The sequence below is a fragment of the Leptonychotes weddellii genome, chromosome 1 (assembly GCF_054177405.1).
Source record: "Leptonychotes weddellii isolate Sample4059 chromosome 1, ASM5417740v2, whole genome shotgun sequence".
Classification (NCBI taxonomy): Eukaryota; Metazoa; Chordata; class Mammalia; order Carnivora; family Phocidae; genus Leptonychotes; species Leptonychotes weddellii.
This window is the reverse complement of record NC_138369.1, coordinates 48,521,272-48,539,340: the sequence shown is the minus strand read 5'-3', so window position 1 is coordinate 48,539,340 and position 18,069 is coordinate 48,521,272. Positions and strand designations below refer to the sequence as shown.

General features: G+C 56.9%; 1 protein-coding gene across 2 annotated transcripts in view; it reads right to left on the bottom strand.

Moving 5' to 3' along the window:
* Window positions 1-18,069, bottom strand: part of IQSEC1 (IQ motif and Sec7 domain ArfGEF 1) — a 354,630-nt gene that overhangs the window by 150,695 nt on the left and 185,866 nt on the right. The window contains exon 1 of one of the 2 annotated variants that reach the window (XM_081822787.1): window positions 17,619-17,922. The exons of the other annotated variant lie outside the window; for it this stretch is intronic. Coding sequence (XP_081678913.1) covers window positions 17,619-17,641 — 23 coding nt within the window. The 5' untranslated portion in view covers window positions 17,642-17,922. Of the gene's footprint in view, window positions 1-17,618; window positions 17,923-18,069 lie in introns of those variants that run through there. 2 annotated transcript variants of the gene reach the window in all.

The following is an 18,069-nucleotide window of genomic DNA, read 5'->3' as shown; positions in this document are numbered from 1 at the left end:
TAAGTCTCATATCTCTGGAATAAGTGCCCAAGAGTGCAACAGCCGGGTTGCACGGTGGGCGTACATTTATTTTGAAAGGGAACTGCCAAACTGTCTTCCAGGGTGGCCGGACCATCTTACCGTTTCCAGCAGTGATGTAGGCGTGATCTAGTTTCTCTGCATCCTGGCCAGCGTTTCGTGCTGCCACAATTTTTTATCTTAGCCACTCTCAGAGCTATGAAGTGAGATCTCACTGTGGTCTGAGTTTGCATTTCACTGACGACTAATGACGACCACTGTTTCCTGAGTTTCTCTGCCACCCGTGTGTCTTCTCTGGTGAAATGTCTGTTCACGTGCACCTTCATTTTTAAAAGCTCCCCAGATGGGTTTAATAGGCAACCAGCTAATCCCCTAGCACCATCTGAACTTGGAAAGTTTAAAAAGAACCTGGTTGCTGCTGTAAGAATTCTGGGTGGCCTGTGCTTTCTGGAAGGGATACTTGGAGGGCTCTCTGGGGGGGTCCAGGCTGCCACAGGTAGCTCTGAGCTACTGTGTCTCAGGCCCGAGGGGACCCTGTCTCTTCCTGAGAAGGAATGGGGAGACAACAGAGAGCAGAGACAGAGGGCATGGGAGGGGACCCCTCCTGGGAGCCCCTCACTCCAGGGAGTCAGCGCAAAGCCCACGGGAGCCTCTACGAGTGGATTTGTCTATAGAAAGCAGTGGGTGGCTAAGTCCATGTGTGGGGTGAGGGCATGACCCAGGAGGGAACCTGAGGCCAGGCAGCTCCAGCCTGTCACAGGCCCTGGAAGGGACATATTTGTGGAATTTATGTCAATCTCCAAAGGGGCGGGGGAGGCCGCACCCCTCCCTGTTACACTGTCCCTCCCTGTTACACTGTCCCTCCCTCCCTGTCATTAACTAAGCTGGTGGTCACTGCATCAACCGTATGAATAATAGCAGAGCACAGCAAGGAAATGAAATCGTCCCCCACCCCAGCTCTCTAGGGACTAACCAGTGTAACTATTTGAGAATATTTTCTGGCCGGGCCCTTCTCTAAATGTGTGCCCATGACTGGGCATATATATGTTTTTTGGTTACATAAAAACACAGTCTGTTCTATAAAATACTCCCACCCCACCCCCTCGCTCCACACTTCTCTTGAGTGTGTTTTTAGGTCTCAAATATTCCTGCTCGTCACCCCTTGGAAAGCTGCCTGGAACCCCTGTGAGTTGCCCGCTGCCCCAGGTGGGTGCTGGGCTTGGGTTCATCTCTCCTCTCCTGGTAAACAAGGCTGCGGGACCGTCTCATCAATACGGTCTCTGTGCACAGGTTGGGATGTTCCTCTAGGACCCGTTCCTGGAATTTCTGGGTCACGGGGTGGGAATGTTTTTATGTCTCTGCGTACACATGGATGCTGACCCACGAGGCTGGACCAACACACTCCCAGCAGTGGTGACGGTGAGCGCTCGGCCATTCTCAGGGCCACAGAAGTGTGTCTGTCTGGGGCAGAGGCAAGGCCGAGGGAGGAGGCGCTGGGCGCCATTCTGCCCCATGCCCACCCCGTGCCCCGTGTAGGTGAATCAGCTGTGACCCATGCCACGGATGCTGTGTGAGCAACGGCATGCCGGGTCTGGGCTCGCGACCGCTCTGCTGGCTGCTGGGAGAAAGCACCTCAGGGCCAGGGCCCAGGGGCTGTCATCCTTCCTCTCTGGGGGCGCGCAAGCAGAGACACAGAGAAGGGGCTCGAACCCAGGAGCGCCCCTCCCCTGGGCCAGGCTGTCCTGGTGTCTCATCCCCTTAATCCCTGAGGGGTGAGGCTTTTTGCCCAGGGTCACACAGTGGTGCTCACAGACCCACTGGGGTTCCCAGTTCTGGTCTCATGAGCTAAGGGACGCTGCCTCAGCCTCTGCTTCCTCATCTATGATCTTCCTGCCTCAGGGGCCAGAGTGAGGCTCCGGGAGCTGACAGACTGGAGGCGCCTTGTAAACCAGACAGACGTGAGGTGTTGCCATGTTGGCCCATGCCCCGGCTGTCCTGCCCAGTCCCCCATGCCCCTCCTGGGGCTTCCCTCTGAAAAGGCCACAGAGAGCTCCTGCCCACCCACCCTCGGCCTTCCTGTCCTGGCTCTGGGCCCCAGACAGCCTTGCCCACCAGCCTGAGGCCCCACCACCCAGCGGCACAGTGAGGTGATTGTCCCCAGGTTGGCCTCCATGCCCCTCTATCCTGCCAGGAAGCTTTGCCTAGGAGCTCAGCCTGAGTCTGGAAAACTCCCTGCTGGCGGGGGTGGGGGGATGTGTCTCTGTGCAACCCCCCTGGACAGAGGTGTGGAGAGAGAGATCGGGGCGACCAGGCAGGGGCCCTGAGTGAGACCTGGAGTGCATCTAGTCCATCTCTGGGCCTCAGTTTCCCCGTCTGCATCATAGGAGGGTTTGTCTACAGAAGTGGTTCTTAACTTTGGGGGTGGGGTTCTTAACTTTCAGCCTCACCCCTACCAGGTCTCAGGCCACTTTGGGACAGTGATTCATGCATCCCACCTACTAAGCACACAGCCCCCACTTTGGGCCAGGCTCTCTAAGAGCTTAGTACTGACTCCTATTGCCCTCACAACCAACCTGCAACTCGAGATGTTCACATCCCCACTTCACAGATGAGAACACAGAGGCTCCCAGACGTGATTAGAGGCATTATTCTGAGCATAGGGCGATACAGAGTGAGTAAGATAGACATAACACTGTCTGAGTGGAGGAGGGGGCAGACAAGAAAAGTAGATAAGCATGCACACAAACAAGGTCATTTGGACCAGTACAGAAAGTAGAAGCAGGTATATGAGACAGGGGAGGGGGCACCCTTAGACACTAGCCAAGAAAAGCCCCTAGGAAGAAGTGACCACTGAGCCTAGGTCCGAGTGACAATCAAATGCTGGCTCAGAAGGATGGGGCTCTGTGTAAGGAATAAGCAAGGGAAAGGCCTGAGGTGGGAGCCAGCTGAGCACGTTCAAGGTGAGGGTCCCTCTTGTGGAGCGGGGGGCCAGGCCAGGCATCTGCTGCTGGAACGAAGCCTGTCGTGGAGAGGGAGGCCCACAGAGACCCCCAAGACCACCACTCCAGCATCCCAGCTTCTTCTGCCACCCGAAAGGTCCCACCAGGGATTCTCTTCTTAAGGCAGAGACATCCGCAGAAGGTGTCTACAGGCCAGGGCAGCTGGTGAGGGCACATCCTGTTTTTCCTGGCTGGGGGAGTGGACTGAGGCCTCCGCCTGGGGCTCGGACCCCAGCCACGCCTGTGCCCCAGGGCCTTTGGCACTGCATCTGGGACTGCCACGACCTGTCTGTCATTCCTAGGTCCAATTTGCTGATGGGCAGTGAGCACAGAGGTGCCTTAGTCTAACCCGGGCCAGGAGGGTGGGGTGTGCTGCAGTCCCTCCCAACTGGGACTCCTTGCCCTGCCCATCTCCAGGAGAGATGCAGCTTCCAGCAAACCCACTGGGTCCCCCTGGCCTTTCTGGAGGGTCCTTCCTAGGTTTTCAGCCTCACCCCTACCAGGTGTCAGGCTCTTCAGGAGGGTGCTGACAGGGACTCAGTTAATCCTCAAGCCTGTGGGCAGTTGGAGGTTCTTATCCCCATCTTATAGATGAGGAAACTGAGGCTCAGAGGGGCTCACACCTGCCCGAGGCCTGAGGCCTCTCGGCTGGTAAGCAACCCCACCCAGACCCTGACCTGGGTCATCAGGGCTCTGTTCCCCACCCTGTTCTCCATGGTCCCCATCATCCACAGTCATTCCAGGCAGCTGACCCCCACCCAACCTTAAGGTGGGAGATTTGCTGAGCCGTGTGTTCCCGGAGGATATCTTTCCCCTGCAGGGCTGGGGATAGGCGGAGTGGGAGGCTTTGGATACCCAGAAAATAAGCCAATTCACCCCAAACTCAGCAACTTACACATTTAAAAAATTTAACTTTTAGTCAACATGTTCTCACGATTCAAACAGAAATAGAAAAGATATCAAGTTTAAAGTCTCCCTCCCCACCGCCCTGCACCCACCAACGTTCCCCCTGCCCCCCAGGGAGTCCCTGTCAGCAGTTTCCTGGGCGTCCTTCTAGAACGTCTTTACGTGAACACACACAGACGCATATGTGCCGAGCTGTAGGTACTACGTATGTACTTGCTCTTCACATGGAGGTCTCCTCCCGGACACAATGCCCTGGCTTTTCCCCTACCGGTACATTCTGGAGCTCACTAGCGCCCCCTGAGCCACCTCAGTCTGAAGACTAAGCCAGGTGAAGGGGGCACGTCTCCAGGGGTAGGGGCGAAGGGCAACTCTCTTCTGTGGTCGGGGAATGCTGGGGGGCCTCCCTGACCCAAGCCCCTGACCCTGGAGTAGTGGGGTGGGCACAGTGCATGCCTCTGGGATGCCATGGACCTCGGTGGGCGCTGCGTCCCCTTCCACATCCGACATGGGGCCCATTAACAGCACCCCAGCTCATAGACGCACTCTCAGACCCACACTCTTACCATCACGTGGGCGTGCGCGCGCACACACGTGCGTGCACAAAACACAACGCGCGCGTGATTGTGCATACGTACAAGCATGGAGAACCCCCCCAGCACCCAGCTGGGAGTACCCCGGGGGTGGGCTGGGGCGCAGGCCACCAAGCACAGGGTCACGTGATGAGCAAGTCAGCTGGGATATGACGGCGCTACTCCCGCCTTCGTGCCCGCACTCGGCAACCACATTAAAGGCAACTCTGCCTCCAGCCTCCCTTAGCTGAAAGCAGGGAACCAGGACCTAGGGTGATGAAGAGCTCAGGTTCCACTTGCAAGCTCTTTTCATGTAGATTTGGCCCTCCTTCCTGCAAACTGGGTGTGTTGATTCAGTTCAGTTATATGAAAGTTAAAAACAACAAAGAACACTTTCAGAACCTACCGCTGGCCCGGCCCTGGGCTAGGTGCTTTATTGTAAATCTCACGGGGAAACCGAGGCTCAGAGTGAAGGCTCACAATGAAGCCACTACGTGCCGAGTGCCCGCTGTGTGCTGAGCACTGGGCATGTGGCTTCTGTCCTTCCGAGCACCCTATTATCACCCCCACCTTGCAGAATGGCCAGCTGGGCGCAGAGAGGGGAAGGGGCTTGGCCCCAGTCACACAGGAAGAGAGGGCACTTGGGGCGCCATTCTTGACTTCAGGGCAGACTAGACTGGAGAGGGGGTGGGGCAGAGGGAGAGAGTCAGGTCTGCACAGCTGACAAGGGACCCCAGCCCACAGTAGCAGGAGGCAGACCCCAGTTCAGTATGGGGGACAGTTTCTCAAGGGCTGCAGAGGGCCCTGAGGCCTTCGGGGGGGGGTGGTGTCTGCAGGCAGAGCTGTTGGGCACTCCCAGCCCTTGGATCCAGGGGTGTGGTGGTCTCTAGGTAAAAGGGGAGCCCTAACCACCCCCTCTGTTCACGAGAGAGGAGCTGGAGAGGAAGAAGCTCAGGGTGAAGGCCACAGTGCGGGGGCTTCTAGTTCAGGGGCGGCAAGATGCCATCACAGCACGCTCTGTTCCCCGCACGTCTGGTCTCTGCTCGGGACACAGAGCATTCTCCGGGCAGAGGGCTCTAGCCCAGGCAGAAGGCCTTGCGTGTCCTTGGCCCTTGGGGTGGGCTGGTGGCTGCAGCAGCAGGCCGAGTCTGTCCTTGGCCGGCTGGGCAGGGCTGAGCCTGGGGTGCAGAGTCGAGGGGGTGGCTGGAGGGGCAGCGTCCCCACTGGTGGTCTGTCCCAGCCCCTGACCTCCCCCCACTCCAACCTATAGGTGCTCCCACAGCTCCTCCCTGGCTGCCCCACAGGCGTCTCTGTACCAGCAGCCCCCACACTGGGGGCCCATCTTGGTGACAGCACTGCCACCCACCCAGACCCCAAGCCAGATCCTGGATGCCATAGTCTGTGACACCTTTGCTGCCTTCCTCTCTCTCCCTGCCCCCAGCCTCAGGCCGACCCTCAGTGGGCACTCTGCTCTGGCAAATCCTTGGCCTCCCCATTGGACCACCTCTGGCTTTTTCCATCATGCCCGCCCCTCCCAGCCCAGGCCTGGCATGGGGGCGCCCTCTGAACGGTGCTTTCTGGATGAAAGAAAGAGAAACAGAAAACAAACTTCAGGCTGAAGGAGACAACGTGGGATGTCCTTCTCTTACCTGACAAACACAGAGGGCTGCTCTGTACCAGGCTCTGGCCTGTCACTATGGCCTGGCTCAGGTGCCATCTCCTAGGCACAGCACCCCAAGGTCTCTGGTCCCTCAGTCAGTACAGAGATAGCTGCAGAGCCCAGAAAGGAGACGGCTGTGGCTGGAGGGAGGGAGCAAGGTTGGGGGGGGGTGCGGCTGGAAGGCTCCTGAGGGCCTGGCCCGGAGATCTTACGATCTGATATGTGTGTAATGTCAGTGAGCCAGATGTAGCCCTAGGACAGGGGGTGAGCAGCACTGCCGTCCCCGAGCTCGAGTCCACACCCTGGTTTTCCACTGATGGGCTGGGTGACCCTGGGAAGAGCCCTGCTCTCTCTGGGCTCATGTCCCTGTCTGGACCTGGGGCTGCCTGGCAGGGACACCTGTCTGTGAACTGATGACAGGCTCAGGGCACGTCTGAGGAATAAGGACAGGATGGAGGCAAAGCCATAGCACGGCCTAGCTGGGGAAGGCTACTGGAGGGCAGGGGGCCTGCGTGTCCAGCAGAGCAGCCCCGCCCCTGCCCGTGGGGCTCTGGGGTTGGCAGATCCTCAGCCCTAGGCTCCAGGAGGAAGCAGCTGCCCTGAGAACAGGAGGGAGGGCACCTGGAGAACCCAGACTTGATCCAGGGAACACATGAGCTGAGCCCAGGACCCAGATCTAGACCACCCCTTTGGCCCACAGGGACCCCGAGATGCGCTACGTGCCTCCTGGAGCCTCAAGCTCCTCTTCTATGGAAGGGCCTCCAAGCCCTGCTCTGCCTCTGGGATGGTTCTGAGCTGCACACGTACTTCCTAGGTAGTGCTCTATAAACTGGGAAGTGCTGTGGACAAATGGAGGGTGCTGTTCATTCCAGCTGCAGAAGCCCAGGCCCTCCGAGGCCCCCAGCCTTGCTGACCAATTGCTCTTGCCTGAGAACCCCGTGTGCTGTCTGCAGTCACCCCCGTGAGTCCTCACCCTGGCCTTGGGGGCCCAGCAATGGCCCATTTTACAGATGTGGGCCGTGCCTGCCCCCATAGCCCTTGCTCTGCCTCTTCCCTACACTGTTCCTCCCCCGGGAGGCAAAGCACAGACAGGATTTCCCTGCCTGGGGGGCTGGTGAAAAGGAGGTGAGGTCCATCTGAAACATGATTTTTTTGAGAAACACACAATGCCCTAGGCAGCTTTAGAAAAAAAAAAATTGTTGTTGTTTAATATATACTACTGGGAAAAGAGGAAAGACAAAATGGTAAGAAAAATGGTTCTTGTTTAGAGGCCCCAGTTGGCTAAGAAAGAGGGAGGTGTGGTAGCCTGCGGTGGAAGGTCAGCTGGTCCTGAGCACCGGGGGTCCTGGAGATTTATGCAGATACACCCGGTTGCAAATCCTGTCCTCCCATCTGCACAGCCCCTGGCACTCAGGGTCAGCTGCCTGGGTGAAGACCTGCCTCCCCGGGGCCCAGCTGGGGCTCTGGGAGCTCCGTGTGCCTTTGCCCACTCCCGAGCTGAGGCTGCCAGCTTGGCCTATGCTGCCCTCTGACTCCAAACGGACTCAGCGGGCTGTCTGTAGCCTCAGTTTACGGCCCCTCCCCCACAAACACACACATGCGAATCCCCCTCCTACACTCCCAGGGCGTGGGCCAGGTGGGGCTGACCCTGTCGGCCCACCTCCAGGGGGAGCCAAGTGACAGAGGCTGGCCAAGTGGCACACGGCCTCCCCTGGGCCATGGACAGGGTGTCAGGAACGGCCGTGAGCCCTAGAGCGCCCGCATGGGAACATGACCCGGGGGGAGGGCAAGCAGGAGATGGCGACCAGAGTAGGGGAGCCCCCGGATTCAGCCACACCGAAGCAGGTCCTGGACTGTGCACTGATAGTAACCATTCACATCTCTTCTGACAGGAGTTTCTGTCCTTTGCAATCCAAAGGCTCCTGGATTAACACACTCCCCAGCCCCAGCCTTTCCCTTTCCAGATGTCCCAATTTTTTAAGTCCCAGGGTGTCCCAAAGCCTGTCTCTGTGCAGTGAGAATCCAGGGAAGGAAGGGGCGAGAATGTTATTTTAGGTGACAGATCCACCATGTGCTTTATTACCTCACTGAATCCTGATGGCCACCCTGCAAAGTTGGAATTATTGGCCCCATTTTACAGGAAAGGAAACTGAGGTTCAGAGAGGTTAAGCCATTTGCTCCAAGTCACACTGCCACCAGGTGGCAAGGTAAGGGGTTCCATCCAAGCAGCTCCTCGGAGGGTGGCTGAGCCCTGTGGCAGGGGGCGCTATCGGAAAAGGCCTTCAGAACCCCAATACATGGGCCCCTCAGCTCTGCCGGGCCCACCCATTCTCAGGGAGCTTTTCCAGGGCAGCCTGATCACCCAGCAGCCCTGGAGACGGTCAGGGCCTGGAGTCGACCAGGATGGGGGACTGAGGGACCTGGAAGGTGCCTGCAGCCCTCTGGGTGACAAATGGGTGAAGCCGGGCGTTTCTCTCTTATTGGATAATGAGAGCAAATGTGAGGAAGCCTGGCTCTCTGTGTTATCTCAGGGCCCAGCAAACGTTGCGAGAGACAGGCTGTGAATTGCAGTGAGGGCTGTGGTGATTAAAAATGCATCACTTCCCTTATTAACCATTCCAAACAGATGCCGGGACCGTCTTGACGAGGAATGAAACCGCCGGAGCCAATAAAACATCTTGCAATTAGCCATGCTCAGATTGGCCTCCCGTTGAGCTCTAAGACTGCTCCGGTGGGACCCTGTCACAATTGGGTGATTTGTCCCTCTGAGGACAGGCCAGGGCACCAGGGTCCAACAAGGTCAGGCCTGATCGGAGACAGGGGGGGAGACATGGGACATCTCCAGCCCGGGCCTCGTCTTCCCAGCTCATCCCCAGGAAATCCAGTAGACCAGAGAGGGGAGGCCAGAGTCCGTCCGCTGGGGGGTCTGTCCAGGGAGCCTGGCCCCTGAGATCCCAGGTGGGTGGGGCCCCGAGCGGACACCACACTCGTCCCGGCTTCGGACTCACTGCCGCCAGCCTCACTGGCCTCGTCCCGGCTCTCCCTCAACATGTGACGAGTCAATTTGCCAAAAGCCCATTCACTGAGAAGTCAATTTGCAGGACGACAGACTCCTCAAAAACACTTGCTTCCCTTAACCTTTTAGTTTTAGTTGGCTGGGTTACATTTTTGTCTTCAAATGGCATTTGAAGCAATGTTTGATTTGTGTCTGTCCCAGCTCCCTGTGGCTGGGTGGGAGGCAGAGAGCAGGGACAGAGGGGCTGGGAAGAATGAGGTGGCTGTATTATCACTCATGGAGGTGGCACTGGGCAGAGGCTGAGTGGGAGGGAGCAGGCAGGCCCACCCGAGGGCAGCCTCTAGCTGGGGCTGAGCCCAGGCTTCAGAGGGGGCTTCAGGGAGTGAGGGTGTCTGGGGGGGTGTTCCAGAGTCTCAAACTTATCGCCAGGGCTGACCAGGTCCCAGCTGACAGCAAAAAGGGCTTTTGGGAGGGGAGGAAGCTGGTCCCAGGGCCCCTGGTTGGGTGCCGCCTTGGGGAGAAGGGGTCAAGGGGTGTCATCTGTCGGGGCGGGCAGCGGAGCGGACAGGCTTCTCATGGAAGGACAGACTGGGGGGTTGCCCGTCTTCCTGTCTCATGGTCACCAGGGGTCCAGCCCATTAGATCCAACACCTATCTTCAGCCTTTTTTAAAAATTAACTTTTTTATTTTGAGACAACTGTAGATTCACTTGTAGTTGTTGAAAATAATAGAGAGATCCTGTTTACATTTCACCCCATCTTCCTCCATGGTAACGTCTTACAAAAGTGTAGGACAATATCACCTCCGATACTGACGTGGTGCTGTCTGCCATCCTAGATTTCCCGTTGTACTCCTACTCATGCCCATGTGTGAGCATGTGCGCATGTGTGTGCATGTGGGCAGCTGTGTGTTCAGTTCCATGTGCTTCATCACGTGTGCGGGTTCATAGGCGAGCCACACCATCGTTCTGTTACAAGGATCCCTCGTCCAACCCCCTGTCCTTTATAACCCTAATCCTGTGCTGCCGCCTTCTCTGTTATGACATGAAGTCCATACGTAACATCTATCTACACATCTATTTTACAACAAAAGTCAACAGAGCGCCCTCACTGTAACAATCCAGAGAGAAAAGGAGGAAAGTGACTGTAAGGAAGAGAGAGCGCCCCAGGCATGACAGCGGTGGGTCTGGCTGTCCCACAGGGCCTCCCGAGGAAGTCAGTCACCTGCCTCTCTGGACGGCGGTGGCTCCAGACCAGGCGGATACAGCGGGTTGCTGGCAAGATGCTGCCACGGGGGGATGCTGCCCTCGGTGATGTGATCCTTTGAACGGTGACAGCTCTTGGCAAAGCTCTGAACCTATCAAAGCCTGATCTTCCCTCGGCTGCGAGAAGAGCAGTGGCGTTCCTGGAAAATGCAATATATACTAAAACCATAGGAAACGCGTTTTGTGGTTTGGATGCCCAGTGGAGTGAGGTCCAGGCTCAGTTACCTACGCGTGGATTTTCACTCCCATGAATAGGCGGTTAGACATTCGCAGGTTCTTGGCTGTGGGGCGCTAGCCCCTCTGGCCCCTGCCTACCAGACCCCTCTCCTCGAGTGCCGCAGAACTCCTGCCCGCATCATCTACGGCCCAGAGGAGGCAGTGCGGCCCTGCTGAAAGCCCCCCACACTCACTCTCCATCCCCACAATGACCGATCCACCTGCATCTGTCTCCCCAAGGGCAGGGGCTGCTGTTCCGTGGGCTCTAGCCCAGGCCCAGTGCTGGACAAGTGCTAATACATGTGCTCAACAGGACGGATCTGGACAGTCAGCCACAGCGACTATGGTGAAGCTCTGCGGAACTGGCCGGTCAGGGCTTCCCGCCAGAAGGAGACGGCTGCCTCCTTTAAGGCCTAGTTGGTCACCATGTCCCCCAAACTGAGCTTTTTCTTTTTTTTTAAAGATTATTTATTTATTTATTTATTTAGAGCACGAGCCGGGGGAGGGGCAGAGGGAGAGGGAGAGGGAGAGAGAGAATCCCAAGTAGACTCTGTGCTGAGCACGGAGCCCGACACGGAAATCAATTTCACGACCCCGAGATCATGATCTGAGCCGAAATCAAGAGTCAGACCTTAACTGACTGAGCCACCCAGGGGCCCCCCAAACTGAGCTTAATTGACTCAAATTCAGAACCGCCAAGCAGTGATTGGAAACTAAACTGCTCTGTGTAACTGTCTTGGCAGCCAAAGCATTTCAGTAAGCAAGCACATACGCACATGTGCAGACCTTCTCTGAAGGACCTCAAGAAAGTGGACACAGCGGTGGCCTCTGGGTAGAGGGACAAGGAGGGAGGGGCCTGACTTTGCACTGTGTACAGACATTTTTGTACCACGTGGATGAATTCTCTCTCAATTATATGAATAAATAATCACCAAAGACAGACTGAAGGTATTGCTTCCGTGATTAAAAATTTTTGAGCACCTACTGTGCACCAGTCATCCCCAAAGAGCCCAGCCCCCCTGAACTGCATATGTCCTGGAGGCCTGGGTTCTGGGTGGGGGGCCCAGAGCCCCCTAACCTCCCCTCTGTCCTGGGACAGACACCCCAACGAAGTCAGTAGAGGCACCGGTGGGTGCCCAGCTGGACCCAGCCCTGCTGAGTCAATGCCAAGTGTCCCTGGGGCTAAGCGATCCATCGGGAGGTGGGGAGGTCTGCATCACTCAGCCTTTAACAAAGAAAGGGAAATCAAAATCATAGTGAGAGACCACTTCACACCATGAGGATGGCTACTATAAAAAAATCCCAAACACAAAACAGCAACTATTGGTGAGGAAGTGGAGAACCTGGAGCCCTCCCCCACTGCTGGTGGGGATGTAAAATGGGACAGCCGCTGCAGAAAACAGTATCATGGTTCCTCAAAAAATTAAATATAGAATTACCACACAAGCCAGCATTTCTACTTCGGGCTATATATCCAAAAGAATCAAAAGCAGGGTCTTGAAGAGATATTGGCACACACATGATCAGAGCAGTGTTATTCACGATAACTCAAGTGTCCACTGATGGGTGCATTAATAAAGAAGATGTGGTCTACCCACACAATGGAATATTATTCAGCCCTAAAAAGGGAGGAAGTTCTGACAGAAGCTACAGCATGGATGAACCTCGAAGACATTATGCTCAGTGAAAGAAGCCAGTCATGAAAGAACAAACACCGTATGACCCCACTTACATGAGGTCCCTAGAGCAGTCACATTCCTTGAGAAAGAAAGTAGGACAGGGGCCACCAGGGGCTAGGGGGGGAGGGGTTGGGGAGTTCGTGTTTCATGGGGGCAGAGTTTCAGTTTGGGAAGATGGAAAATTTCTGGAGATGGACGGTGGGGACGGTTGCACAACAGTGTGAATATATTTAATGCCACTGAAGGGCACACTTAAAAATGGTTAAAATGGTAAATTTTAGGCTATGTGTATTTTGCCACCACATTTAAGGAAAGGTTATTGGTGCTCTGCAGGCCAGGGCCTGCTGGGGTGCTGAGAAACAGAGGCGGGGCCCTGCCTGGGAAGCCCCCAGGCTGGTGGGGGAGATGGAGAAGCGGTGACAACAGAGGGCCTGCATGGTGGCAAAGGGGAGGACCGGGCATGCAGGGGCTCAGCGTGGGGACCAATTCGCCTGGGGGAGTCAAGAAAGAGGCATGAGTTGGATCTTGGGGTCTGAGGTGAGGGAGAGAAAGGGCATTCCTGGCGGAGGAACCAGCATGGGCAAGCTCTCCTGAGGGCACTGGGGTGTGCAGTGGGGGCGGGCAGGCCAGGAGAAGCAGGAGGTGCCGGGCGGCCATGGAACCAGAGAAGGGGAGTATTCGAGCAGGGCCACCCCACTGCTCCTTGGGGCCCCCCCTTTTCTCCCCTTCATCTCTCCATGGCTCGGGCCTCTGCGGCCTTGGTTATTGCTGCCCTGGACTGTGGCTGTTTATAGTAAGTGCCCACCGGGCCTGGCGCACAGATTGGCTTGAGTGAATGAATCCGTGCGTGGACGATGACCCCACGGTGACCACGTGTGACAGACGGAACTGTGTGCGGAAGAGCCAGAATGTCTGAAATGCAGCTCCTGCTTCTCGTGGCCTCTCTCCTCCCAGCCTCCCGAGCATGCCAGCGTAGCTGACGACCAGCAAGAGCAGACCCTGCCTCTCCGCTTCCAGGTGACATCGCTGGCCCAAACACGGCAAGAGGCCTGCCCAGGATCACAAAGCAAGGCAGGGGCAGAGCTGGAGTGGAATGTCCTTCTCTTGCTCTGTGAGACCCTGGGAGGGCCAGTGCCTCAGAGACGTAGGGGCAGGGGTGAGTGTGACGGGGGGAGAGAGAGACAGCAGGAGCCAGAGAGCAGGTGGGGTGAGGCATGCAAGGGAAATTGGGGCCTCGAATGGGCCTGGTGGGTGCTTAGTCAGCACCCAACAACAATGCCTTCTAGGCCCCTGTCAGTCACACAAAAACAGTTTGACCGTGACCCCGGGGCATTCTCAGGAGCATTTGGGCTCCCGGCCCCTACCATTAGCAGCCCTGCAGGGAGCAAGCCACACACTCCTTCTTATCTCTGCTGCAGTATTCCTGACTGTCCAAATGGGGCGTGGAGATCTGAGGGGACCCGACATCCTAGGGGATGTCACTGTTCTCTGGGGACACGTGTGCCCTGCTATGGGCACAGGAAAAGGACAGTTGAGAGCCCTGTCCAGCCTGCCCCCCAACTTCCCCCCAAGTCCAGCGATGTAACCATGGTCTCCACCCCTGATCAGAACCCTCCATGGCTCCCCACGACCCACTGCCTGCAGAGAGAGCCCCCTCCGGGCACTCCAGATGACTCCTGCCCTGGGTCCTGCCCACATTGTCAGTGTCATCTGTCACCATCTTCTCCCTCACACTTGGGGCTCAGGCCAGACATAACTACTTTCAAAAAAGCCTTCAGTATAACAGAGCACTCGAGCTGGGCTTTGGGGTCCAGCTTCAAGCCCCACTCTACCCCCTCGTTGGGTGTTGGCTGGGGTGTTATTTGGTGACTCAGTGGCATTGTCAGTATACTGGGGTAACAGCCCCACCTCCCAGGGTTACTGTGAAGGTCAAATGAGCTAATGCCTATAACCACGGCCTAACATTTGCATACCAGAGTGCCCTTCCCTCCCATTCATCCCGCATGCCCACTGGAGGATGTGGCCACCTTCTCCGTCTCTGGGTCATTTTTCTGTCCTGGTCCTTGGCACTCTGCATTGATACTGTTTGTTCATGTATGTTTTTCCCCCCGGCCTGCAGGCTCCCAGAAGGCAGAAGCTATTTCTTACTCAGCAATAGGCTTTTCTGCTTAGGGCAGTGCCCGGCACAGATCCATCATTCATTCATTCGTCAAAGATTTACCGAGCAATTACTGTATGCCCATGCCTTTCTAGATGCTAGAGGTAGCAGCTAACATACCATCAGCCTCTCTGCCCTGGTACGGCCGACCTTCTAGCGGTGAAGATGGACCAATCCACCAACAAGGAACACAGCGGCGGGCAGATGGAGACCGTGCTGGGCAGGGAAGGTAGGATCTGCGAGCTAGATTTGGTGGTGGGAGCAAAACCCGGAAGGAATGGACAGAGGGGTCACGGGAGTTCCAGGCAGAGTGAATGAATGAATGAGCAAGTGAAAGAATGAATGCATGAGCAGGAGACTGCCCCCCCCCCAGCCCCCGACCCCCCCTCCCCCGCCAGCAGCTCTGAATTTCACACTCACTGCAAACTTCAGTGTTTGCACGGAGTCCAGCTTCCCATGTTCAGGCGGCAGGATGTGACATGCCCGTAAGACGGCGGTTACCATGCTCCATGTAGTTACAGTCGGAAGGGGGCTGACCTTAATTAATACACCATTAATTAAACTGTCAGTACAGTAATGACCTCAGTTGTTAGCAAATCTGATTAAGGAGCTGATTCTTGGAGGCCTCATGATTTCCCCCCATTTCATTAAGAAATCTCCTGTTTTTGTTGTCGTATCAGCCTTTATTCCGTTTGCTGTGCCACCACCGTGAGTGACTGAGCCCCCAGGCTGGCGCCCACTCTCAGACAGAGCCCAAATTCCTATCACTCCCTTAGGGCCCAGTCTGTGGGACCCAGAGGCTGGAGGACAAGAAACTGGAGGACATGGGACACCCTGATCCTGCCATGCACGGGGACACTGGAGCGCGTCTGTCAGCTCCGGCATGTGGCGTACCAGCGGAGGGACACCGCTGCCCAGTGGACAGCAGGAAACAGCTATATGACCTCGGCCCAGCTCCTACCCTCCCTGAGCCTCCCTGAGCCTCAGTTTCCTCTTCTGTAAGATGAGATCAACAATACAGCCATTTTACAGCCGTTGGTGAGAGGCAACGGGGCAGAGAAGGCTCTGGAGCCCAACAGTGCAGCGGTGTGGTGGCTAGATGCTACAGTGCTTGAGTTTCCAGATGCCGTGAAAGTTAAATAGCTAGAGATACTTAGCTTCCCAGCCCCGCCCCACGTCGAGAGCCCTGGGAACAAAGGTTGAGCAGCAGGTGCTAGGAGAGCTGAGGTTCTGGGTGAGGGTGAAGTAGGGGAGCAAACACATGCCCTCAGGGCCCACTGTGCAGCCAGGCCTGCTCTGGGGCTCCAATCTTTACATAAAAACCATGGGGGCAATGGCTCCTCTCCAGTCACCCCCTACTCCCCAGCTGCTTTGTAACCTCTGGTACCCATAGGTCTGCTGGCGGCACCTGGGGAAAAGGCCTGGATGTCATGGCACCAGGCCGTGGGAGCCTGAGAGCTGGAGAAACATAAAAAGACCCCCACAAATGACAGGCAGGGTACAGGGGTACAGAGGCCCCCCCAGAGGCCCTCCCTCTGTACCGGCTCAGCTCCTCCCCCAGGCAAGCGGCAGGACAGGGTTAGTCTTTGGGACAAACCTGCCAGGGGCTATGTGTTATGAATGCTGGGTCCAGGGCTCCTGGCAGGCCAAATGAGCCTCTCCCGGTATTGGGATGAGTAGTGGAATTTGTATGGCAACTGTGTCTCTGGCAAAATCACGAGCAGATAGGCTTGAGTAGCTCCTGAGCCCAGGCAGAGGTGTGGCAGGAAGGAGACGGCTGCCTTGGGAGGACCTATTCTCAGCAACAGTGGTGGATGTGCCATGCCGGGGAAGGATTTACTATTTGTTTCCAGAAATACAGCTGGGGCCTTGTCACAGGGAGTGAGAACGCCGCGGTGTTCTGCTCACATCAACAACCAACCTGTGGGCTTTTCCACTAAAAAAGCAAATGAATATCACAGCAAACCATAGACACAGGCCACCTTCATCGCCCCCTGGGGATCCTGTCTGGGCCTGCTGGTGCAGTGGCAAGAAGTATGTTTATTTTCCTTCACACACCATTAGTGAGAAGCTATCCCTCCATGGAGGGGGGTGGGTGCTGCTTAACTAGGGGCTCCACAGGTCCCTGTCATGCTATAGGGTTCTGAGGCCTTGGAGCGGCCCCCAAGATGTCCCCCTACATAATGCTCCAGGCCTCTCCTTTCTCATCCTGGGGACTGAGCCCAGCCCAAGAGGGTCCAACTTGGTTCTCTAACCTTACAAGGTCTGAGGTCACTGAACAGCCCCGAACAGCTGAGGCACTGGGCAGGCAGCCTATGGCAGGTGGAGATGTGGAGCTGGGTCTCACCCCTATAGCTTCAAGTCCCCAAGGAAGGATCCTGCAAGGCCAGAGACCAAAGGCTGCTCGCCCCAGAACAGCACAGTGCAGAGCCCCAGAGAGCTGCGAGGGAAGCTGGCGTTCTAATCCGATGCCCCCCGGGAAGCCTAGCTTAACGAGGCACGGGCTTGGGTTTCCATAAATACCCGGACCCGTGATGTCACCACCCCGTGCGGAGTTTCAACAGCTTCTGCCGCTGGCTGTAGGCCCAGCAGACAAGTGCTCTGCCACTGGCCCACAGAACACCTGTGTGGCACAGGAGGACATCAATGCCCCCTGCTCAAGACGGCGGGCTGGACCTTCACCTGTCCATGGAGGACACAGCATCCTGTCCCCACCCCAACCTTCCGGCCAACCTTCCATCAGGCATGGCTGGTCACGAACGAGCTGGGCACAAGAGGCTTTTTCCAACAGACACGCTGAAGGCTATACCAAAAGCCAAAATGGAAGAAGTGGTGCTGAAGACCCTGCTGTATATGGATTTGGGGGGATTACCTGCCCTCAGAGATAAGGAATTTCACAGCCCAATGGAGACCTGCTGACTAACAGCCTTTTTCTCTTCGTCACCACCAACACATACCTTGCTGCAGGAGACAAACGCTGACACCTCAGCCGGGTGCCAGCTCCCTCTGCGAGCCACCTGCATGGCAGCCCACCCCTCCCCCCACCAAGCCCCCACTCCAGCTCCACGCTCAGCTGGGGCCCCTCTGTCTTCTGGCCCCGAGTTTCAGGCATAAACCCGTCACATATACTCACAAGTAGCGTCTTCGGCAAGCCATCCTGTCTGGGGGCAGTTTTCCCCTTCTCTCGCTCTCCAGCTGGGAAGGCTCAGCGTGGTTAGAAGAGGAGCAGGATGCTCAGGCGAGAAGTGGAAGGGAATAAAATTAAATCGAGGGGCGAGTCACATTCCCGGGGGCGGCGGGCTCCTCCGCCCAGGCTGGGGCGGGAGCAGGGGGTGGCAGCAGCAGGCTCCGAGGGGCCCCGGGCACAGCAGGGCTCACACCGTGCCCAGAAGCCTGCGAAGTCGTCCAGTCACCATGGTCGCCAGGTTGGCCGGGGGCGTCGGCCTCGCCGCTACCTGGGACCACCTCGGGCTTTTTCCCTCCCGCACATCCGGGGTGCCTGAGCGCGGGGAGGAGGGGAGGGCTGGGGGGAGTCTGCGCCCGCTTTGCTCTCGCAGCATCCGGAGGAGGGGCGGGCGCTGGCG